Below are 25,500 nucleotides of genomic sequence, written 5' to 3' on the forward strand. Positions count from 1 at the left end.
TATGAGTGAGACCATTTGATGATTGGTTTTCCATTCCTGAGTTACTTCACTTAGAATAATAGTTTCCAATTTCATCTAGGTCGCTGCAAATGCCATTAATTCATTCCTTTTTATGGCTGAATAGTTCCATTATATATATATATATCACAGTTCTTTTATCCACTTGTTGATTGATGGGCATGGAAGTCATTATACAGTAAAGATACTTGCACACACAAGTTTATAGCAGCACAGTTTGCAATTGCAAAAACAAGATCCTTTTTTTATATTACCACGTAGGAACACCTTGACTAAGTCCCTAATTTCTCTTTCCTTTACCTTCTTTATGCTGTAAATGAGAAAACACTGCTGACTTCCCTCATAAATTGCTATGAGAAATAATAGAAAATTATCAAAGATAATTTCATCTTTCCATACAAAAAATTGTATGTAAATAATGTTGTTTATATTTTGGGGGTTTTTTTTGTTTGTTTGTTTGTTTTGAGACAGAGTCTTGCTCTGTTGCCCAGGCTAGAGTGCAGCTACCTCGGCTCACTGCAACCTCCACGTCTGCCTCCTGGGTTCAAGCAATTCTCCTGCCTCAGCCTCCTGAATAACTGGGATTACAGGCGCCCCCCATTGCGCCCAGCTAATTTTTGTATTTTTAGTAGAGATGGGGTTTCACCATCTTGGCCAGGCTGGTCTCGAACTCCTGACGTTGTGATCCACCCACCTCAGCCTCCCAAAGTGCTGGGATTACAGGTGTGAGCCACCGTGCCTGGCTGTTTAATATTTTTGTTAATGATGACTTGACAAATTTTAATAACACTGTAAAGATAGTGGAGGGGTAGGGGAGGCACAGGTGCAGGCGGGAGGGTACCTGAGGAATTCCTACCTTGGACCAGAATACAAAACCATGGATCCTATACTGATATAAATATAAATTTGGAATAGTATCTCCAATTACTAATAGTAAATAAATAGGAAGAATGATATTAGATGACTGACATTTCAATTATGTTTCTACCAGAAAGTGCATTTTGGCCAAATATTAACATGAAGCCAGAAGTCAATCATGACCATTCATGGTATTTCACGCCTATTTAATCCCAACACTTTGGGAGGCTGAGGAGGGAGGATTGCTTAAGCCCAGGAGTTTGAGTCTAGCTTGGGTAACATGGTGAAACCCCATCTCTAAAAAAGAAAAAATTTAGCCGAGTGTAGGGGCACATGCCTGTGGTCCCAGCTACTCAGGAGGCTGAAGCAGGAGGATGGCTTGAGCCCAGGACGTCAAGGCTGCACTGAGCCATGTTTGTGCCACTGCTGCACTCCAGCCTGGATGACAGAGTGAATCCCCATCTCAAAAACAAAAAACAAACAAACAAACAAACAAAATTAAAAAGAAGGCAGTCATTATCCTTTCTGGCTGTCTTCCAGTTGCCTTCTTTCATGGTGCAGGCAGGATGCTGAGCCCTGTAAATCTCCCCACTGGGCCAACTGCTGCTGCCTGTAGGTGTGGCTGGTCTCCAGCCATGACTGGGCTTTACCCTGTCCAGCTCTGTCTACGTGTCTGCAGTCAGCTCCTGCTCCCAATACCCACACCAGCTATATCTCACTGCACTGTTGCCCTCAAGCCTCCTACTCAACCCACTTCACCATCCCTCTGCCAATGACTTGCCTCCTGTTGCACACAGAAAACAGAAAATATCAGGATGAATGACTTCACATCTCTACCTACATACCACATACACACACCTACACACAAACCACACAATCAGACTTTCCTATGTTTAGACCTACCCTTATCCTTCCATCTCAGTGGCAAGAGGTGTTCTCTCCGCCTATTCTGTAGATTCTATCCCCGGCTTTCTCAGGAACCTTGTTTTCCTTTCTGTGCCCGTATCTTCAGCCTGTACCTTGCTACTTGCTTTTTCTGATCAGAATATGAATATTCTCAAGTCTCTTCCATCCTTAAAAAAATTGAGAAACTTTCTGCTGGCCAGGTGCAGTGGCTCATGCCTGTAATCCCAGTACTTTGGGAGGCCAAGGCAGGCAGATTGCTTGAGGTCAGGAGTTCCAGACCAGCCTGGGCAACATGGTGAAACCCCATCTCTACAAATAATACAAAAATTAGCCAGGTATGCTGGTGTGCACCTATAGTCCCAGCTACTCAGTAGGTGGAGGCAAATCACTGGAGCCCAGGAGGTTGAGGCTGCAGTGGGCTGTGATTCGTGCCACTGCAGTCCTCCAGCCTGGGCGACAGAATGAGACTGTGAAAGAAAGAAAGAGAGAGAGAGGGAGGGAGGGAGGAAAAAAAAAAGAAAGAAAACACACACACACACACACACACACACACACACCTTTCTCCCTTTGCAGTGAAGCTTCTGGGAGGTGGGATTTTGAAGAGGCCACAACACTTAGTATCTGAAATGAAGAGCAGAACTGATTGTTTGCTCAGACAAAATAGAGCTGTACTTGTAGGACAGAGTCTCTCTGTGCAAAGCAAACTGCATCCTTATATAGGATTTAGGGAACCGACTGAAATCTCACTCCTGCCCCCTCTGGCATCATCAAAATGACTCCCCTTGGTTGCAGGCCACACTCTGGTCCTTATCTGACATGGTGTCCCCGTAGCACTGGTACATAGCTGCTCCCTCCTTCTTGAAATGCTCCTTATAGTCTCTTTCTGAGAGACCACTGTCTCCTGGGTTTTCATCTTTTTGGTCATGCTTCAGTCTCTGTTAAAAGCTTTTCTTAGTACCCCATCCTTCAAATAGTGGCATTTCTCAAGTGTCTTCCTCCACTATCTTCCCTCCAGAGTTTTTACCTATCCCGTTACAGCTCATCTATTCTCTGATGGCACCTGCCATTGCATGTTCCCTGAATGACTCCCAAATCTTTATCTGCAGCCTAGATCCCTCTCCTAAGTGGTAGAGAGCCACATAACTGGCTGCCTACTAGATCTCTTCCACCTTGGGATATCAAAAGCTCCTCCTCTCATAGACTCTATCTTGGTACCATCATCTATCCAGCTGTCCATCTGTCTTGCTTTGTCCCTCTCCTTATTTCCCACATCCAGTCAGTGACTAAGTCTGCTCAGTTCTGCTTTACTAACTCCCAGAGAGCTCTGTTCTCTTCATCTTTACTGCCAGTTTTCTCATTATCTCTTGCCTGAATTACTGCAGAAGCCTCCTAATTGATCTCCCTTTTGTAGCCCAGCCTTCATGCAGTCCACAATTGATCTCTCTAAAATGGAAGTCACGTCACTCTCCTGTTTTGGTTTGTTTGCTTGTTTGTTTGTTTAAGATGGAGTTTCGCTCTTGTTGCCCAGGCTGGAGTGCATTGACGCAATCTCAGCTCACCACAACCTCCGCCTCCCGAGTTCAAGCGATTCTCCTGCCTCAGCCTTCTGAGTAGCTGGGATTACAGGCATGTGCCACCACGCCCAGCTAATTTTGTATTTTTAGTAGAGATGAGGTTTCTCCATGTCAGTCAGGCAGGTCTTGAACTCCTGACCTCAGGTGATCTGCCCGCTTTGGCCTCCCAAAGTGCTGGGATTACAGGCATGAACCACCACGCCCAGCCCACTCTCCTGTTTTAAATCCTTTGATTTTCCCTCATTGCTTTCAGGCAGGAAAAGACTTTATACAACTTATAAAGACTCCTGGGATCTAACCCTTGCATTCATTTCCGGTCTTATTTCTGGCACGTCCCATGTCATCCTCCCACACCTTTGCTTGAGTCACATTTGACACCTTGCAGTTCCTCAAATTCAGTGTGCTAATAAAGAGCCTCCACCTTCAACTTGCTGCTCCTGTTCTTGGAAATTCCCATTCCTTGCCGGGCTAGTTCATCTGAAAACTCAGCTCTTCTGTCACTTCCTCTGTGGTGACTTCCCTGACCACCCTTCTCACTCACAGTCCGATTAAAGTGCCCATCCTTTGTGTTCCGTCTTAGTGTATACATTATATTATATTAATTTGACTGCAAAGACCTTGAGGTTAGAGATAACTGTGTTTGGTTGTTTTTTTGTTTTTTTGAGATGGAGTCTCGCTTTGTCTCCCAGGCTGGAGTGCAGTGGCGCGATCTCGGCTCACTGCAACCTCTGTCTCCTGGGTTCGAGCAATTCTCCTGCTTCAGCCTCCCGAATAGCTGGGACTACAAGCATGTGCCACCACGCCCAGCTAATTTTTTTGTATTTTTAGTAGAGACGGGGTTTCACTATGTTGGTCAGGCTGGTCTCGAACTCCTGACCTCAAATGAGCCACCCGCCTTGGCCTCCCAAAGTGCTGGGATTACAGGCATGAGCCACCACACCTGGCTGGAATAACTGTTTTTTTATATCTGTATTCCAAGTACCACATGCCTAGTGACTTACAGAGGAGGTTCTGCGTAATCTTTGATAAATGAACTGGCCTTTTCAATTCATCAGGACCATAATATTTTGTTTTATTAAGAGATAGGGTCTTGCTGTGTTGCCCAGGCTACGCTTGAACTACTGGCAAGCAATCCTCCTACCTCAGCATCCCGAGTAGTTGGGACTACATGCATGTACCACCAAACGCAGCCTCTAGATTCAACTACCAGTTTGCAAGAAGCATAGAAGACTGGAGACTATGTTACATGATACCATAGGGATGCAATCGGTAAAATCTAATTGGAGGAAATGCTCTATGAACAATCATATGCCTTAGACTATAAGGGAGAAAAGATAAATGGAGAAAGAGCTTATACAGGGTCTTAAGAGAGATACCAGGCAATTTCAATGTATGGGAATTTTTTAGATCCTTATTCAAAAAACAATTGTGACTCAGAAATATGAGTCATTTATGTTACATTTGTGTTACATAAATTTTATATTAAATATATTTTACAACAAGAAAGGATTTTATCAGGCTGGGCGCAGTGGTTCACGCCTGTAATCCCAGCACTTTGGGAGGCTGAGGTGGGCGGATCACTTGAAGTCAGGAGCTTGAGACCAGCCTGGCCAACATGGTGAAACCCTGTCTCTACCAAAAATAGAAAAATTAGCCAAACATGGTGGCGAGCACCTGTAATCCCAGCTATTTGGGAGGCTGAGGCAAGAGAATCATTTGAACCCAGGAAGCAGAGGTTGCAGTGAGCCAAGATCGCGCCACTGTACTCCAGCCTGGGTGACAGAGCGAGACGCTGTCTCAAAAAAAAAAAAAAGAAATTGTGCTTATCTTTTTTTTTTTTTTTTTTTTTGACAGAGTCTCGCTCTGTCACCCAGGCTGGAGTGCAGTGGTGCAATCCCGGCTCACTGCAGCCTCCGCCTCCTGGGCTTAAGCGATTCTCCTGCCTCAGCCTCCTAAGCATCTGGGATTACAGGCGCCTGCCACCACGCCCAACTAATTTTTGTATTTTTAGTAGAGATGGGGTTTCACCATGTTGGCCAGGCTGGTCTCGAACTCCTGACCTCGTGATCCGCCCACCTTGGCCTCCCTAAGTGCTGGGACTACAGGCATGAGCCACTGCGCCTGGCCCTGTGCTTATCTTTTAAAGCATTCTTATATTTAGAAATGCATTCCAACATATTTACAGGTGAAATGATATGTCTGGGATTTGTTTCAAAATAATCCGAGAGAAGGAAGTGAATTGGTATATAGTTGAAATTGGATTGGCCATGAGCTGATAATTATTGCAGATGAGCAATGGGTACATGGCAGTTCACTATGCTATTCTGCCTGCTTTTGTTTATATTTAAAATTTTTATGGTAAAATCCTTTTTTTTTTCTTCTTTGAGACTGAGTCTCGCTCTGTCTCCCAGGCTAGAGTGTAGTGGCACCATCTCAGCTCACTGCAACCTCCTCCTCACAGGTTCAAGCGATTCTCCTGCCTCAGCCTCCCAAGTAGCTGGGACTACAGGCGCTTGCCACCATACCCAGCTAAGTTTTTTGTATTTTTAGTAGGGACTGGGTTCTACCATGTTGGCCAGGCTGGTCTCAAACTCCTGACGTCAAGTGATTTGCCCGCCTCAGCCTCCCAAAGTGCTGGCATTACAGGCGTCAGCCACCATGTCTGGCCTGATAAAATATTTTATTGTTGTAAAATATATTAACATACAATTTACCATTTTAACCATTTTTCAGTATACAGTGGCATCAAGTACTTCATGTCGTTGTGCAACTATTGCCACCATTCATCTCCAGACTTTTCTCATCTTCCCAAACTGAAACTCTGTATCCGTTAAACAATAGCTCCTCATTCTCCTCTCCCTGCTGCCCTGACAACCACCATTCTATGCTGTCTTTATGAATTTGACTACTTTAGGTAACTTATATAAGTGGAATCATTCAGTATTTGTCCTTTAGTGTCTGGCTTTTTTCACTTAGTTTTCAAGTTCATCCATGTTGTAGCATGTATTAGAATTTCATTCCTGTTTAAGGCTGAATAATAATCTATTATACGTATATACCACATTTTATCGATCTATTCATCTTCCAGAAACTGACATTTGGGTTGCTTCCAAAACAGTTTTTAAGTTCTTTCCTGGAGGTATCCCATAATGAATGTTCTTATAAATGAGGTATATTGATGATAGTTATCTTGCTAGGAACAGACATAGAATTTCTAATTTCTGAAGACATCAGATCCCAAAGGCTTTAGAGTTTCTGAACAGCTACAATCCATACAACCTCAGGAAGTGCCATAGACTGCAGAAGAGGAGGTAAAAAGGTATAAGCACAGGAAAAGGAAGTTAACATTTGCTGTTTAGGATTACTCAGAAAAGCTCTTGCTCTCATTGGCCTCTCTTACCTCCCAGGCAGCTTTTCTATTTCCGGAGCATCCCTACACAGTTATTTCTAACCCACGTAGCCCTGCCAACTATATTTTTACCCTAAGCTCGGGAACTACTTTTCATCAGTTTTATGCCAAAAGTTAATGTGTCACATATGAGTAAAAAAAAAAAAAAATCTCTTATCTCCTCCTACTGGAGATAAGCCAAATTAGGGCAGAAGCCAAACCAGAAAAAGTTCAAACCAAATATTAATCTGAAATATGTTTGTTTGTTCATTTGCTTGAGACAGGGTCTCACCATGTTGCCCAGGCTGGTCTCGAACTCCTGGGTTCAAGAGATCCTCCCACCTTGGCCTCTCAAAGCACTGGAATTACAGGCACGAGCCACTGCATCTGGCAAAATATGTTTTTATTCTTCTGGTTTTTAGAGAATTATCCTTAATCATCTTGAGAAAAAACAGTAGACAGAAAATTAAAATTTAACCCCAGGCCGGGCGCGGTGGCTCAAGCCTGTAATCCCAGCACTTTGGGAGGCTGAGGCGGGCGGATCACGAGGTCAGGAGATCGAGACCATCCTGGCTAACACGGTGAAACCCCGTCTCTACTAAAAATACAAAAAATTAGCCGGGCGTTTTGGCGGGTGCCTGTAGTCCCAGCTACTCGGGAGGCTGAGGCAGGAGAATGGCGTGAACCTGGGAGATGGAGCTTGCAGTGAGCCGAGATCGCACCACTGCACTCCAGCCTGGGGGACAGAGCAAGACTCCGTCTCAAAAAAAAAAAAAAAAAGAAACCCCGTCTCTACAAAAATTACCCAGGCATGTGGCCGGGCACAGTGGCTCACGCCTGTAATCCCAGCACTTTGGGAGGCTGAGGCGAGCAGATCACGAGGTCAGGAGATCGAGACCATCCTGGTTAACATAGTGAAACCCTGTCTCCACTAAAAATACAAAAAAAAAAAAAAAAAAAAAAAAATTTAACCCCAATAGTAATCAGAATAAAGAAAATGCAGTGGCAAAAGGAGACGTATTTCAAGGAAAAATGATTTTATGAAAAGGAAAGGTGAAATAGTAGGAAATATTGGAAACAGAAACCCCAAATCAGAAGAGAGAAAAGAAGAATTCTAAGATGATAAGTCTGACTTGAGTAAGCCTCCATCTTCCCATTCCATAAGTCTGGGCCAAGTGTACTCCTTATCAGTAAGGGAAGGTATCACTAAGGAAGACCAGTGATGATGTGTGGGATGGGGCAGGCAGGGGGTGGGGGCAGGGCAGAGTGATATCTTATTTTAGGTTAAGCCTGAGGTATTGGGTACTCAGGAGGTATTAGTTCTGGGATCAGTTTGGAATTTTAGATATGCTCTAGAATGAACTGCGTATTGTTTATTTTGTTCTGCTATGTAGTCCAGACTCCAGAATGTATCCTTCCAGTATTATCACACAGTTTTGATTACCATAGCTGTATAAGAAGGACTAAAATGAGGTAAACTGATTTTTCTGCTTCATTCTTTCTTTTCAAAATTGTTTCAGCTATTCTACTTCCTTTGCCTTTACTGTCTATAGTCTTCCAATTCATGAACCTGGACGGTGGTGTTGAGTTCTTCTATATGCTTGCTGATTTTCTGTCCAGTTATCTCAGTTGTTGAGAGAGGAGTGTTGAGGTCTCCATCTGTAGTTGTAGATTTGGCTATTTCTCCTTTGGTTCTGTCAGCTTTTGCTTTCACATATTTTGCAGCTCTGTTCTTTGGTACACACATTTAAGATTGCTATGTTTTCTTAGATTGACCCTGTTACCATTATATAACGTCTTTTGTGTCTCTGGTAACTTTCTCTGCTCTGAAGTGTATTTTACTTAATAATAATGTAGCCACTCCAGCTTTCCTTTCATTGTTTGCATGCTATATAACTTTTTTCATCCTTCTACGTTCCACCAGTCTATATGATTATATTTGAAGTGAGTTTTTTTTAGATAGCATATAGTTGGGTCATGTTTTTTAATCCATTCTGCCAACCTCTGTCTTTTAATTGGTATATGTAGGCTTTTTATACCTCATACTGTTATTGATATGTTAGGGCTTATACTTGCCATTTATGTTTTGTTTTCTGTATTTTGTCTCTGTTTTACTTTTCCTCCCTTCCTATGCACTACTGAACTTTTTTAGAATTCCGTTTTTATTTCTCTATAATGGCTTTTTAAAATCTATAGTGTTTTTTTTCTGGGCACAGTGGTTCACACCTGTAATTCCAGCACTTTGGGAGGCTGAGGTGGGTGGATCATTTGAGGTCAGGATTTCAAAACCAGCGTGGCCAACATGGTGAATATCCGGCTTTACTAAAAATACAAAAAAAAATTAGCCAGGCGTGGTGCCGTGCACCTGTAATCCCAGCTACTGGGGAGGTTGAGGCAGGAAAATTGCTTGAACCCGGGAGGCGGAAGTTGCAGTGAGCCGAGATCAGACTACTGCACTCCAGCCTGGGGGACAGCGAGATTCTGTCTCAAAAAATAAAAAAAATAAAATAAAATCTATAGTGTTTTTGAGTATATCTTTTTGTATAGCATTTTTAGTGATCACTGTAGGTGTTTGGGAGGTTTTTCGGGTTTTTTTTTTTTTTTTGGCGGGAGTGTTTTCAGATAGGGTTTCACTCTGTTGCACAGGCTGGAGTGCAGTGGCACTATCATAGCTCACTGCAGCATTGATCTACTGGGCCCAAGGGATCCTCCCACTTCAGCCTCCAGAGTAGCTGGGACCACAGGCACACACCACCATCCCCAACTAATTTTTTTTATTTTTAGTAGAGACAAAATCTTGCTTTGTTTCCCAGGCTGGTCTCAAACTCCTAAACTCAAGCTGAGGCAGAAATCAAAGAAAGAAAGAAAAAAAATAAAAAAGAGAAATAAACTTTCCTGTATTAGGCTGACTTGACCCAGAGGCAGCAACAGGCACAGCCCAGACCCAAGAAAAGTCTTGATAATACTATCTAATATGCCCTGAAGACTCTCCCAGTACTCCCTCAACATAAGGAAGAGAAAAACAAATTTTCCTTTCTCTTATCACATGAGTTTATAGATTCCTGTTCTCTGTAACTAGTAACTTCAAATATTCTGTTTTACCTAAACAGTACAGTGAAAGTCATGAGACATCTGAGCAGGCCTAAGCTATAGCCACCTAGGTGCCATAGTGAATGTCATAGAATAAGCCCTGCTAGGCACTAGATATCTAGGCAAACCTAGACAACAGCCATCTAGGTTGTATAGCAATAGTCATGTGTAATCCTGAGTTATGCACCTATCACAGTTTGATTAACTGTCTTTGTTCTGCGTCTGTATTCTTGCTTTCGCAGCACCATAAGTTTGTTTCAGGCTAGCCCACCCCCTTTTTGAAGGGTATATAAAAGTCAAGTGCTGTCTTTGCTCTTAGCCCAGTTTTTTAGGTGTTAAGTTTGCTAGGTCTGAATGCACTCAGTAAAGATCCTCCTGCTTTACCCTGAAGTCTGTCTAGTCCTCCTGATTCCTGCAACACAGCGATCCACCCAATTTGACCTCCCAAGGTGCTGGGATTACAGGTATGAACTACCACACCTGGCCAACTCTGTTTGTTTTATACATACACAGACACACACACATACACAGCATCATAGTCTACTGATGTTATTTTACCAAGTTTTCTGAGTAAGACTGCCTCTTTCCTGGTCTTTTGGCTAGAGAGAACAAGCCTTTGTTGGGTTTTTTTGTCTGCACACATTGACATTTCTAGGTTCACAGCTTCTTCAGCTCCAATTCTGGGATATATGTGGCAAAAAGAAAACCCAGGGAACTGACCACCATGTCAGTCCTTGTGTACTGAGGTCCCCAGCCAGTTTGCCATTTTTCCCTCTACCTTTCCAAGTCTTCTTATGTTTATTTTATATATAATGTCCAGGTTTTTAGTTGCACTTAGTGGGAGACATAGGGAGAAGTACATCTACTCCATTTTCCCTCCTAGTTTTACTTTTGATCTAACATAGAATCTTAAGTTGAATTTTCTGTCTTTTTTAAAAAACTATTCCAAGTAGCCAGGCACGGTGGCTCACGCCTGTAATCCCAGCACTTTGGGAGGCTGAGGCGGGTGGATCACGAGGTCAGGAGTTTGAGACCAACCTGACCAACATGGTAAAACCCTGTCTCTACTGAAAATACAAAAATTAGCTGGGCATTGTGGCGGGCACCTGTAATCACAGCTACTCAGGAGGGTGAGGCAGGAGAATCACTTGAACCCAGGAGGCGGAGGTTGCAGTGAGCCAAGGTCGTGCCATTGCACTCCAGCCTGAGTGAGTGAGACTCCATCTCAAAAAAAAAAAAAAAAAAAACAACTATTCCAAGTGTACCTATGACCCTATGACACTGACTCAGCCCACTGGATCCAGCCTTGGAATTTACCCAGAGGAAGTGGGTTCATGGCTGGACTGTCATGGAGTTTTAGGCCAGGGCTTTTATGCTGCACACTCATCTTTTTCCCTGTGTATTTCATTTATTCTCCTTTGTTTTCATTGTTTTCAGAGAGCTTCTTCTAGTAGAGACTTCTCAGCCACAAGATGGTGCCCCAGAATAGTTCAAGATAGGCTTTTCTGCTCTTCCTTGGGCCCCAGTCTTTAATGTACTATTAGTAAACTCAAGGCCATTTATCTGAACCAGGATATAGCTATGAAGACACAACTGTATTATCTTTAAGCCATGTTTTCCCAGTTGCCTGAAAACTTAAGCAATCAGTATCAGAAATAGTTTTTGTTTGAATTTTTTTATAATTGTATTATTATTATTATTATTATTATTATTTAGAGATGGGGTCTTGCTGTGTTGCCCAGGCTGGTCTCGAAATCCTGGCCTCAAGCAGTCCTTCTGCCTCAGCATCCCAAAGTGCTGGGATTACGGGCCTGAGCCACCAGACCCAGCCTATGTCTTTTGAGCTATTTGAATCCATGAATCAAAGTTTACTAGTATAGATGTTTGCCTTTCATTACTTGCCCAACTTTTAAAATAGCTTATAAGATTATGTTTAAAAATACATAGACTAGCTTTCTTTGCCATGTCTACTGAGAGAACGAAGACCATTCTCAGCAACCAGACTGTCAACATTCCAGAAAATGGTGACATTACTCTGAAGGGACACACAGTTATTGTGAAAGGCCCCAGAGGAACCCTGCAGAGGGATTTCAATCACATCAGTGTAGATTCAGTCTTCTTGGAAAGAAAGAAAAGAGGCTCCAGGTTGACAAATGGTGGAGAAACTGAAAGGAACTGGCTGCCGTTCAGACTATTTGTAGTCATGTACAGAACATGATCAAGGATGTTACACTGGGCTTCCATTACAAGATGAGGTCTATGTATGCTCACTTCCCTATCAATGTCGTTATCCAGGAGAATGGGTCTCTTGTTGAAATCTGAAATTTCTTGGGTGAAAAACGCATCCTCAGGGTTCGGATGAGAACAGGTGTTGCTTGTTCAGTATCTCAAGCCCAGAAAGATGAATTAATCCTTGAAGGTAATGACATTGAGCTTGTTTCCAATTTAGAGGCTTTGATTCAGCAAGCCACGACAGTTAAAAACAAGGATATCAGGACATTTTTGGATGGTATCTATGTCTCTGAAAAAGGAACTGTTCAGCCGGCTGATGAATAAGTTCTAAGAGTTGCCCAGCTTCTGAAACAAGATGCTGGATGATTCCTAAAACCTATTTGTGATATTTAAATGATGCAAAAGACCTATTGATTTGGAAAGAAAAATAAAATAAAATAAAAATAAAAATACATAGGACAGAAAGACTGGTAAATAGACATTAACAATCTTTGGGTAGTGAGCTGTGAGTCGTTTGTTCTTTCGTTTTTCAAGTTTTCAAATGTGAGCTACTTTATGATGGATGAAAATGGATGTTGGGCATATTCTTCAGCTAATCAGAAAATATTTATTAATGAAAAAAATGTTTATGACCCATCCAATATGTGTAGTGCCAGCATATATGTTTTCTTAGTCTTGATAGTTAAGAAAATATTGGGGGCTGGGCACAGTGGCTCACACCTGTAATCCCAGCACTTTGGTAGGCCTAGGTGGGTGGATCACCTGAGGTCAGGAGTTTGAGACCAGCCTGGCCAACATGGTGAAACTCCGTCTCTACTAAAAATACAAAAATTAGCTAGGCATGGTGGCAGGTGCCTGTAATCCCAGGTACTCAGGAGGCTGAGGTAGAGGAATCGCTTGAACCCGGGAGGTGGAGGTTGCAGTGAACTGAAATTGTGCCACTGCACTCCAGCCTGGGTGACAGAGCAAGACTCTGTCTCAAAATAATAATAACAATAATATTGGGTACTCTGTTACTAAAGGCAGGGACTATGGCTTAAAATTTTGCAGCTGTGATACCTACCATATGCCTTACACATAGAGAGGTCTAGGAAATAACTGCTTGAGCACAGAAACCATTATTCCTAGCTTTGAAGGAAAGAACTATATTTTACTAGTTGTAAATCTTTGGGTTTGGTGTCCTCAAGGTAATTACCTGCTTGAGTGTTAGCTCACATGAAGTGGGCAAGTTGTGTCCATTCTTTTTTTTTAAGAGATGGTGTCTCACTCTGTTGCCCAGGATCGCAGTGGTACAATTGTAGCTCACTGTAGCCTTGAACTCCTCAAGCAGTCCTCCTGTCTCAGCCTCTCATGTACCCAGGATCACAGGTGCATGCCATTGAGAGGTGACAGTGTGCTGGCAGTCCTCACAGCCCTCTCTTGCTCTCGGTGCCTTCTCTCCCTAGGCTCCCACTTTGGCGGCACTTGAGGAGCCCTTCAGCCCACCGCTGCACTGTGGGAGCCCCTTTCTGGGCTGGCTACGGTGGGAGCCGGCTCCCTCAGCTTGCAGGGAGGTGTGGAGGGAGAGGCGTGAGCGGGAACCGGGGCTGTACACGGTGCTTGTGGGCCAGCTGGAGTTCCGGGTGGGCGTGGGCTTGGCGGGCCCCTCACTCAGAGCAGCCGGCAGGCCCTGCCGGCCCCAGGCAATGAGGGGCTTAGCACTCAGGCCAGCGGCTGCAAAGGTTGTACTGGGTCCCCCAGCAGTGCCATGCCACCGGCGCTGCGCTCGATTTCTCGCTGGGCCTTAGCTGCCTTCCCGCGGGGCAGGGCTTGGGACCTGCAGCCCGCCATGCCTGAGCCTCCCACCCCCTCCATGGGCTCCTGTGCGGCCCCAGCCTCCCCGACGAGCGCCACTCCCTGCTCCACAGCGCCCAGTCCCATTGACCACCCAAGGGCTGAGGAGTGCGAGCGCACGGCGTGGGACTGGCAGGCAGCTCCACCTCCAGCCCTGGTGCGGGATCCACTGGGTGAAGTCAGCTGGGCTCCTGAGTCTGGTGGAGATGTGGAGAACTTTTATGTCTAGCTCAGGGCTTGTAAATACACCAGTCAGCACGCTGTGTCTAGCCCAGGGTTTGTGAGTGCACTAGTCGACACTCTGTATCTAGCTGCTCAGGTGGTGCCTTGGAGAACCTTTATGTCTAGCTCAAGGATTATAAATACACCAATCGGCACTCTGTATCTAGCTCAAGGTTTGCAAACACACCAATCAGCACCCTGTGTCTAGCTCAGGGTTTGTGAGTGCACCAATCGACACTCTGTATCTAGCTGCTCTGGTGGGGCCTTGGAGAACCTTTGTGTCGATACTCTGTATCTAAATGATCTGATGGGGACGTGGAGAACCTTTATGTCTAGCTCAGGGATTGTAAATGGACCAGTCAGTGCCCTGTCAAAACAGACCACTCGGCTCTACCAATCAGCAGGACATGGGTGGGGCCAGATAAGAGAATAAAAGCAGGCTGCCCGAGCCAGCAGTGGCAACCCGCTCGGGTCCCCTTCCACACTGTGGAAGCTTTGTTCTTTTGCTCTTTGCAATAAATCATGCTACTGCTCACTCTTTGGGTCCATGCTGCTTTTATGAGCTGTAACACTCACGGCGAAGGTCTGCAGCTTCACTCCTGAAGCCAGCGAGACCACGAGCCCACCGGGAGGAACGAACAACTCCAGACGTGCCGCCTTAAGAGCTGTAACACTCATTGCGAAGGTCTGCAGCTTCACTCCTGAGCCAGCGAGACCACAAACCCACCAGAAGGAAGACACTCCAAACACATCCAAACATCAGAAGGAACAAACTCCGGACACACCGCCTTTAGAACTGTAACACTCACCGCGAGGGTCCACATCTTCATTCTTGAAGTCAGTGAGACCAAGAACCCACCAATTCCGGACACACCGCCATGCCTGGCTAATTTTTATTTTATTTATTCATTTATTCATTCATTCATTCATTCATTTTTTTGAGATGGAGTATAGTGGTGTCACCCAGGCTGGAGTGCAGTGGTGCGATCTCAGCTCACGGCAACCTCCACCTCACGGGTTCAAGCAATTCTCCTGCCTCAGCCTCCCCAGTAGCTGGGATTACAGACATGCACCACCACGCCCAGCTAATTTTTGTATTTTTAGTAGAGATGGGGCCATGTTGGCTAGGCTAGTCTTAAACTCCTGACCTCAAGTGATCTGCCCACCTCGGCCTCCCAAAGTGCTGGGATTACAGGTGAGAGCCACCGTGCCTGGCCTAATTTTTTTTTTAATAGAGACGAGGTCTTGCTATGTTGTCCAGGCTGGTCTAAAACTTCTTGCCTCAAGCAGTCCTCCAGTCTCATCCTCCCACAGTGCTGAAGTTACAGATGTGAGCCACCTTGCCTGGCCCATTCTATGTCTTAATTATAGAACTAATAATTAGGGATAAAAAAGCCAACTACTCCTTACTAAGATTAGCAAAATCTTATTGGACAAAAATTCAATATCAGTCCAAAGCAATAAACAGTAATATTTTTAAAATTCAGCTGGCCAGGCACAGTGGCTCACGCCTGTAATCCCAACACTTTGGGAGCTGAGGCAGATAGATCACAAGGTCAGGAGTTCCAGACCAGCCTGGCCAATATGGTGAAACCCCACCTCTGCTAAAAATACAAAAATTAGCCAGGTATGATGGCGTGTGCCTGTAGTCCCAGCTACTCTGGAAGCTGTGGCAGAAGACTCGTTTGAACCCAGGAGGTGGAAGTTGCAGTGAACTGAGATCGCGGCACTGCACTCCAGCCTGGGCAACAGAGCAAGACTTTGTCTCAAAAATAAAAAATAAAAAAATAGGCCGGGTGCGGTGGCTCACGCTTGTAATCCCAGCACTTTGGGAGGCCGAGGTGGATGGATCACGAGGTCAGGAGATCGAGACCACAGTGAAACCCCGTCTCTACTAAAAATACAAAAAATTAGCCGGGCGTGGTGGCGGGCGCCTGTAGTCCCAGCTACTTGGGAGGCTGAGGCAGGAGAGTGGCGTGAACCCAGGAGGCGGAGCTTGCAGTGAGCCGAGATTGCGCCACTGCACTCCAGCCTGGGCGACAGAGCGAGACTCCGTCTCAAAAAAATAAATTAATTAAATAAAGTAAAATAATAAAAAATAAAAAAATTCAGCCCTTGATAATTCATTATTAGATCGTCAGCGTCTACGTGTATATTGGATATAACAGGTATTAATGTAATATTTGATAGATGATTAAATAAATGAATTAATTTTATTGATGATAGGACTTTAAGTAAAGTCCTGATTACAGGACATTATCTACAGAGGAGGAACTTACGAGTAAAGAGAAGCTAGACTAAAATACCTTTTCCAACCAAGACCCAAGAAAATTAAGGATTTCTGCAAGACCTTTCAACTTGTGATTTTTGTGGGCCCACCAATTCTTATAAAGATCTTTTATATTTCTTATACATGATTATATAATAAAAGTTATAATTTTTTCAGCTTTTGTTTTACTTAGTAATATCCATTTATAGCTTAGTTTAATAGGTGGTACATAAAAGTAATTTATGTACTTTTCCTTATGAAAAATTGAGTATAGGCAAGCTCACCAAAGTACTAGATTTCTAAAACCCAAGTCTAGACTTTTGAGGAGTTCATGTGCACACAATGAAGTGGAGGCCGGTGAGAAGTGGAGAGAATGGGGATAAAATAACTGACTGGGAAGTAGGCTACAGGGTAGAAATCGACAGATCTTTAGTAGAAAGGGGGATTTCAATGAAAGGAGGCAGTATTAGCAATAAAATCATAACATAGAAAAGTCACTGTCTAGTCTAATAATTTACAAACTTAAAAAGAAGTAGAAGCCTTTATTCAAATCAAAACTTATGCAGAATACCAATATGATAAATATATAAAGGTTGAGCTGTTTGGGTTGAAACAAGGTTTGACATGTATAGGAAACAAAATCCCATCCCTCTTGAGCCTCTCTATCTCTATCCTAGTGGGCCCTAGTGAGCACAGTTTAAAACAGCTGAACTAGGCTGGGTGCAGTGGCTCACACCTGTAATCCCAGTGCTTTGGGAGGCCAAGGCAGGAGAATTTCTTGAGGCCAGAAGTTCAAGACCAGCCTGGGCAGCATCGTGAGATCCCATCCCTACCCAAAAAAAAAAAAAAATTAGGCCAGGCATGGTGGCTCACGCCTGTAATCCCAGCACTTTGGGAGGCTGAGGCGAGTGGTGACCTGAGGTCAGGAGTTTGAGACCAGCCTGACTAACATGGTGAAACTCCGTCTCTACTAAAAATACAAAATTAGTTGGGTGTGATGGTGCATGCCTGTAATACCAGCTACTTGGGAGGCTGAGGCAGGAGAATCGCTTGAACCGGGGGGGGCAGAGGTTGCAGTGAGCTGAGATCTCGCCATTGTACTCCAGCCTGGGCAACAAGAGCGAAACTCTGTCTCAAAAAAAAAAAAAAAAAAAAAAAAAAATTAGCCAGACGTGGTACACATCTGTGGTCCCAACTACTCAGGAGGCTGAAGTGGGAAGATTGCTTGAGCCCAGGAATTCAAGGCTGCAGTGAGCTATGATTGCACCTGTGCACTCCAGTCTGGACAACAGAGTGAGACCCTGTCCCACACACACACAAAAAACAAACCTCCCCCTGCAATGTAGCCTGACCAGTAGGCAGATGTTAGACATTAATATGTAATAGGGAAGCATTTTCCTCAGGCTTTCAAAGATGGGAAATTATTATGGATTGTTTTCTTACCACCTACCAGAAAAGAGTGCTTCACCATTGAGGTGGCCTGCTGGAAAAATCACTCCACTAATTTGAGAATCTTTCCTTGACCTTTTGGGGTTCTGGCTTTGTGTTTTTTAGCTCTTGAATGTCGTCTCTCAACTAGCCAAACAGAATCTGCGACTGCTGGTCCTGGGCCGGAAGCACATGCTAAGACAGTGTTCCCAGTGGAGAAAGGATGAGATGAAAGAGGTGCAAAAGCAAGCCAGCTGCTTTTTTGCTGATAACATGTAAGTGTTGGAGGTAATAGGTGAAATTATACTATGCTGCAGACATCTGCTTGTTAGTTACCTACTTTAAAACCTATCTTTTAAATGCATGTGTATATGTATACTCACCCTCATTTAAAAAAAAAAAACAGATTTGAGACAACTTACAAAACTACGGTTTCTTCTAAAAAAAAAACACTACAGTTTCTACGGCAGGATAAACTTAAACAGATGAGGAAATCAGGATAAAGGAGAAGTGGAGGGAAGATAAGTCAGGAGGGAGATTAGTACACCGAATACATGCCATAAGATCCTAAGTAGATCATTTAGCAAATACTTGACAAACAGGAGCACCTTCTATGTTCTTGGAGAAAGAGCAGTGAAAAAGACAAAGTCCTTGCCCTCTTAGAATTTACAATAAACAGATAAACAAATAAACAGGTAATGTCATTCCAGGCAGTGATTAGTACTATGGGGACAATAAAGCAAGGTAGATAGAATTTAGGTAAGGGATAGGTCAGAGGGTTGTGAATGGGGTGGTCAAGAACAGCCTTTCTGAGGGGGCAAATTCATTGAGGAGTGAGTTATTTGAGAAATGGGGAGAAGCGGAGGGAAGAACATCCCAAATAACACGAAATATTTAAAAAGCCCTGAGGCAGGCCGGGCTCACGCCTGTAATCCCAACACTTTGGGAGGCCAAGGCGGGCAGATCATGAGGTCAGGAGATTGAGACCATCCTGGCTAATGGTGAAACCCCATCTCTACTAAAAATACAAAAAATTAACTGGGCATGGTGGTGGGCGCCTGTAGTCCCAGATACTGAGGAGGCTGAGGCAGGAGAATGGCGTGAACCCGGGAGGCAGAGCTTGCAGTGAGCCGAGATCGCGCCACTGGGCAACAGTGCGAGTCTCCATCTCAAAAAAAAAAAAAAGAGGAGCCCAAAGGAGCCCTGAGGCAAGCATAAGCTTGGCATGTGTTTGAGGAAAGCAAGACGGCCAGTTGGGCTATAATAGCAAGAGGGAAAGTAATAAGTTCTGAGATTAGAGAGAAGGCAGAAACCGCAATACAGAGGACCCTGCAGATCCTGGTAGACAAGCAGGAGGCCTAGATTTTATTTGAAATGTAAGGAGACAATTGCTGTTGAGCTGCAGCTTCCCAGGAAGCCAAAGGAACCATGGTAAACATGGTCAGTAACAAAAAGTAAGCCAGCCACGGTGGCTCACGTCTATAATCCCATCACTTTGGGAAGCCAAGGCAGGCAGATCACTCAAGATCAGGAGTTCGAGACCAGCCTGGACAACATAGCGAACCCCATCTCGACTAAAAATACAATTAGCCAGATGTGGTGGCACACGCCTGTAGTCCCAGGTACTCGGGAGGCTGAGGCGGCAGAATCACTTGAACCTGGAAAGCCGAGGTTGCAGTGAGCCGAGATCGTGCCACTGCACTCCAGCCTGGGTTACGGAGTGAGACTGTCTCAAAAAAAAAAAAAAAACCCACAAACCTACAGTAGCCATAAAGTAAGAAGAAAATAGCTAATTAGGAGGAGTACAGATCCGCAACAGCACATATGAACTCAATGAACTGTTGTGCATTGAGATTTTCATATTGTTTATGCTAACAAAAGTTTATTTCCAACTTTGCTTAATGAGTGTATATGCCTCAGCCCCAAATCTAGGTTTCATAGTCTGAATGTGATAACTTCAAGATTTGTCAGTATTCTCCAAATCATTTATTTTATTTAATTTTATTGAGACGGAGTCTCGCTATGTCACCCAGGCTGGAGTACAGTGGCGCAATCTTTGCTCATGACAACCTCCACCTCCCGGGTTCAAGCGATTCTCCTGCCTCAGCCTCCCAAGTAGCTAGGATTACAGGCACCCGCCACCACGCCCAACTAATTTTTGTATTTTTAGTAGAGGTGGGGTTTCACTATGTTGGCCAGGCTGGTCTCGAACTCCTGACCTCGTGATCCACCCGCCTCAGCCTCCCAAAGTGCTAGGATTACAGGCATGAGCCACCTCGCCCGGCCCCCAAATCATTTATTATTTAAAAAGTACAATAGCTCTCAATGCATAAAGCAAGGGAGAAGCAAACCTCTCATCCAGTTCCCAAACCACATCCCTTCTTTTTTTAGCTGGAAGATGGTGCCTCCATTTCTCCAAGAGCAGAAGACCTAATGGCAACATTGGGTAGACAGTAAGATTGTAGGCTTGGGAATTAGTTTACCCAGGTTGAGATCATGGCCCTGCCACTCCCTGTCTGGGAAAGGTTTTTCCTTTCTCTCTGTCTTCCTTATCTCCTGTGTAACTTTTATGGGGTTGCTTTAAAGATTAAATAAGATAATACGTGTAAATAACTCATGTAAAACTCTTGGCATAGCACCAAGTACATGGAAAACACATGTTAGTTGCTGTCATGATCATTATTATTTTCCTTATATGGAAGAATTAGATAAATTTGAAGTGTTATGACCAAGAAGCCTGTTGGAAAGTGGTCTCACTGCTTGGTTTGGGGTCTGTATTTATTGCATCAGCTGAAGTTCCAAACTCAGTTGTAACGATCAATTCACTGACCTTCTGTCGGTTTGGATTTGAATATTTAAGTGTTTAACAGTAAATCTGTTTTCCACTAATGTGCCAAAGAAGCTTTTCAAACATACACTAGAGAGAATAATATAGTGAATAGTGAGTCCCCCTGTAACTGTCACCCGGCTCCAACAATTACCATCATTTTGCTAATTTTATTCCATAAACTGCACACATTTTTTCTTTTTCTTTTTTTCCTGGAGAGTTATAAGGCAAATTTCGTCATTTTATCATTTCACTTGAAATACTTCAGGATAAAGAAAACTTTAAATGGTCCTATTTAGGGTCATTTGAATCAAGGCGTACGGCATATCACAAGTTGTAGTCTGAATGTCCTAAAGCAAGGTCGTTACTGCCATTTTTACAGCACATTTATGAAAATAATAAGTGCAAAGTTTGATGGTCTGTTGGAGGCTTTGAGTCACTGGCCCTTACCAAAGAAGATGTTTTGGGGTGCTGATCCAGGTGACTGTCTAGAAGCTGCTCTGAAATACCAGTTCAGCTTTAGGGGCAGCCAGTTATTTGGTGGCTTGCAAGGAAGTCTCGTCCTGCCCTAGTAGTATTTTGGGTGTTTCTTGAATTTGGGTGAAGAGAGAGGGAAAAGGTGTGCTCTGTGATAGATAAGGCAAATAGGAAAAATACCCAAAGAGAAGCAACTTTTAAGTGTGAGGAGAGCATTGTTAGAATTCATCGTTCTAGTGGAAGAGTCCAGTGAGCTGTGAGAATCCCAGGCATTAGCATTCCGTTCCCCTCAGCTTTCCATCTGTGTTCTAGATAGTATTGCTTACCAGCTAAGGACTTTCAGGTGGTTCTTAAGTATTACTAGCATCATGTTGGTTAAGAAATCAGAGGCACCGCCAAGGAAAGTAAGTAAAAAGTGCAGTGAAAAACGCTGTCCTCTGCCTCTTCAGCTGTGCTTGATTGTGTCCTTTCTTATGCCTGGTTCAGCTCGGAGGATGATCCATTCCTTCTGTATGCCACACTGCACTCCGGGAATCACTGCAGGTTTATCACAAAAGACCTGATGCGGGACCACAAGGCCTGTCTGCCTGATGCCAAGACCCAACGCCTGTTTTTTAAGTGGCAGCAGGGACATCAGCTGGCAATTATAAATAGATTTCCAGGATCAAAACTAACCTTTCAGGTAATGGTACCTGTTCTCTATGTAATATTAACAGAGTCAAGTATACAGTAAGAATGTGGCATAGAAAAAGAGTGTCACAACTAATTGAAGGTTGTAAATGCTTTATTTTTCTCAGTTTTAGGTTAGTATTTGGAACTAGCCAGGTCCTAGAAAGAGTCTGCTAAAGTGTTCATAGGCCAACCTCAAATTAATTAAAACACTTAGGGGCCAGGCACGGTGGCTCACACCTGTAATCCCAGCACTTTGGGAGGCCAAGGTGAGCAAATCTTGAGGTTAGGAGATCGAGACCATCCTGGCTAACACAGTGAAACCCTGTCTCTACTAAAAATACAAAAAAAAAAAAGTTAGCCAGGCGTGGTTGCGGGTGCCTGTAATCCCAGCTACTTGGGAGGCTGAGGCGGGAGAATGTCATGAACCCTGGAGGCAGAGCTTGCAGTGAGCCGGGATTAGATCTCGCCGCTGCACTCCAGCCTGGGCGACAGAGCAAGACTCTGTCTCAAAAACAAAAAACAACGTTTAGGATATCACCAATTTTGACTTCGATTAATTATGTCATAAATTATGACTTCTTTTTTTTTTTTTTTTTTTGAAAGAGAGTCTCACTCTGTCACCCAGGCTGGAGTGCAGTCGTGCGATCTCAGCTCACTACAGCCTTCGCCTCCCAGGTTCAAGCGATTCTCCTGCCTCAGCCTCCCGAGTAGCTGTGACTATGGGCACATGCCACCACGCCGAGCTAATTTTTGTATTTTTAGTAGAGATGGGGTTTCACCATGTTGGTCAGGCTGGTCTTGAACTCCTGAGCTCATAATCCACCCACCTCAGCCTCCCAAAGTGCTGGGATTACAGGCGTGAGCCACCTTACCTGGCCATAAATTATAACTTCTTATATGTGTTTTTTATTTTTGTTTATTTGCAATAGCTCAAATTCCTTATTTATTATAGTTTGTTACACTTCTGCTAAGTAATTTGTTTTCCCTGTTTAATTCATTTCTATGACAGTCTCAGTTGAATTCTCCTTTGATTCTAGTTAAGATATCTATAATATAAGGACACATCTTGTGTGAAAGCAAAGGGAGAGAATCCAAAGTGAGTTATTACAGAAAAGTACACTGGCCCGTGGTATAATAAATAAGGTTCAATAATCAAAAAATATTGACCGGGCATGATGGTTCACGCCTATAATCTCAGCACTTTGGGAGGCCAAGGCGGGTGGATCAGTTGAGGTCAGGAGTTGAAGACCAGCCTAGCCAACATAGCGAAAACTTCATCTCTACTAAAAATACAAAAATTAGCCAGGAGTGGTGGCGTGTGCCTGTAATCCCAGCTACATGGGAGGCTGAGGTATGAGAATCGCTTGAACCTGGGAGGCGAAGGTTTCAGTGAGCCAAGATTGTGCCACTACACTCCAGCCTGGGTGACAGAGCGAGACTCCATCTCAAAAAAAAACAAAAACGGATATGTTAGTCAAAGGAGAAAAAATTTCAGTTAGGTAAGAGGAATAAGTTCCATGATGACTGTAGTTAATAATAACAACGTATTATATCATTGAAAATTGCTAAGAGTAGATTTTAAATGTTCTCACCACAAAAATTGTAAGTATATAAGGTAATGCTCATGTTAATTAGCTCAATTTAGCTATTCTACAATGTATGCATATTTCAAAAACATGCTATACATGATAAATATGTATAACTGTTATTCATCAATTTAAAAATAAGTAAGAATGGCTGGGTGCAGTGGCTCACTTGTGTAATCCCACCACTTTGGGAGGCCGAAGCAGGAGGATTGCCTGAGCCTAGGAGTTTAAGACTAGCCTGGGCAACATGGTAAGACCATGTCTCTATAAAAGTAAGTAAATAAGAATATCCAAAACAATAGATTTATAGTAAATATGGTATCAAATGATACCATAGCGATTCAAGATATAGTTGAAGAACTATTAATTCTTAAGTATAATAAAGGTATAAAGGTATTGATCTTACATTTATAAAATAAGACCTTATTTCTTAGAGATACATACTGAGGTATTACAGAAGAAGTTACGTATCTGAGATGGGGGGCAGCTTATGGATGAAATAAGACTAGAGATGAATTGATAATGGCTGAAGCTAGGTGATGAGTGCATGGGAGTTCATTATACCATTTCTCTACTTTTGTTTACATTTGTCCCTTGGTATCCATGAGGAATTGGTTTCAGGACCTCTCACAGATACTAAAATCCTCAAATGCTCAAGTCCCTATATATAAAGTGGCATAGTATTTGCATATAACCTACACACATCCTCCTGTATACTTGGAATCATCTAGATTATTTATAATACCTAATACAATGTAAATGCTGTATAAATAGTTGTTTCTGTATCTTTTAGGGAATAAATGCCAAGAAGAAAAAAAGTCTGTACATGTTCAGAACACAGTTTTTTTTCTGTTGTTGTTTTGTTTTGTTTTCAAATATTTTCAATCCGTGGTTGTTTGCCAGGGATACAGAACCTGCAGTTAGGGAAGGCTGACTGGATTTGAAATTTTTCACTCTCACACACAAAACTGATAGAGCCAATGAAAGAACATCTGTATTACATAAATGTAATGCTTCTATAGAGAGTCTTTAGACTTAAAAATGAGACTCCTCAAAAAACTCCTGATATTAGGGCTCATCTTCACAGAGTTTGCTGCTCTTTGAAAATCCATTATTAAGTGAGATAATCCATTATCAATACTCTTCTGGAGCAAACTTGAGAAGTGTCAGAAAGAGAAATGGCCAGGTAGCCCTTTAGTGTTGTTCTCAATGTTTTGTTCTCTTTTTAATTCAACAGCATATTCTCAGCTATGACACAGTGGTGCAAACAACTGGAGACTCGTGGCACATACCATATGATGAAGACCTGGTAGAAAGATATTCCTATGAAGTACCAACCAAATGGCTTTGCCTCCACCAAAAGACATAGAGACTCTTACCTCTATGCTAAGTTTGTGTTTGGGTACCCTCTAGGTTGGCATCAGAGGCTCTTGAGTTGGTGTTTGTTTAGGGCATTGTCTCTGTCCTGAAGATAAAAGGATTCTATTAACAGTGTTGACATTGATTTTTTAATGAAATGAGATATATCTTTTCATAACCAGCTGCGTTTTTTTCCCTAACATTTGTTTTTGAAGGCTTATCAAGAGTTGGAGAACTTAGTGTAGAGCAAAACCTGCATTTCTCCTACTGGGCCAGCTATTCCACTTAGCTTGGGTGACAAATAGTGCTTTTGGTATCCATTTTTTGCTACTTCTGACCTTGCCTTCCAGGCCTACCAGTAGCAGAATCAATCCATCTGTCCCTGAGATACTCGTGTTGTTTCAAATCCCTTCTCCCATTTCTGGCATAGTCTCATTCTCTATATGTTATGCCCTATCCACATGGAATCATTTATCGTCCTCTGTAACAAACTGGCCAAGATACTAAAGACTTACTATTAATAGCAATTTTTAATTACTTATCATCCAATTATTTGGATTGGAGAAGAGGGGGCATTCACTCCTCTTTTTCTTATTTTTTTAGAAATAGTCTCAACTTACTCTGTCGCCAGGGCCGGAGTGCAGTGACGCAATCACAGTTCACTGCAGCCTCAAACTCCCAGGCTCAAGCAATCTTCCTATCTCAGCCCTCCTGAGTAATTGGGACTACAGGCATGTACCACTAGGCTTGGCTAATTTTTT

General features: G+C 43.3%; 1 protein-coding gene and 1 pseudogene across 4 annotated transcripts in view; both read left to right on the forward strand.

Moving 5' to 3' along the window:
- Positions 1 to 25,260, forward strand: part of PRORP (protein only RNase P catalytic subunit) — a 146,694-nt gene extending 121,434 nt beyond the window's left edge. For 2 of the 4 annotated variants that reach the window (XM_030813377.1, XM_003263708.4), the window contains exons 6-8: positions 17,945 to 18,093; positions 21,609 to 21,804; positions 24,618 to 25,253. In XM_030813377.1, coding sequence (XP_030669237.1) covers positions 17,945 to 18,093; positions 21,609 to 21,804; positions 24,618 to 24,749 — 477 coding nt within the window. In that variant the 3' untranslated portion in view covers positions 24,750 to 25,253. Of the gene's footprint in view, positions 1 to 17,944; positions 18,094 to 21,608; positions 21,805 to 24,617 lie in introns of all 4 variants that reach the window. The other 2 variants (XM_030813380.1, XM_012504383.2) reach the window with 2 other exon arrangements.
- LOC101177088 lies at positions 11,798 to 12,390 on the forward strand (annotated as a pseudogene).
- Positions 25,261 to 25,500: the final 240 nt, after the last annotated feature.

Source organism: Nomascus leucogenys, chromosome 1a (assembly GCF_006542625.1).
Source record: "Nomascus leucogenys isolate Asia chromosome 1a, Asia_NLE_v1, whole genome shotgun sequence".
Taxonomy (NCBI): domain Eukaryota; kingdom Metazoa; phylum Chordata; class Mammalia; order Primates; family Hylobatidae; genus Nomascus; species Nomascus leucogenys.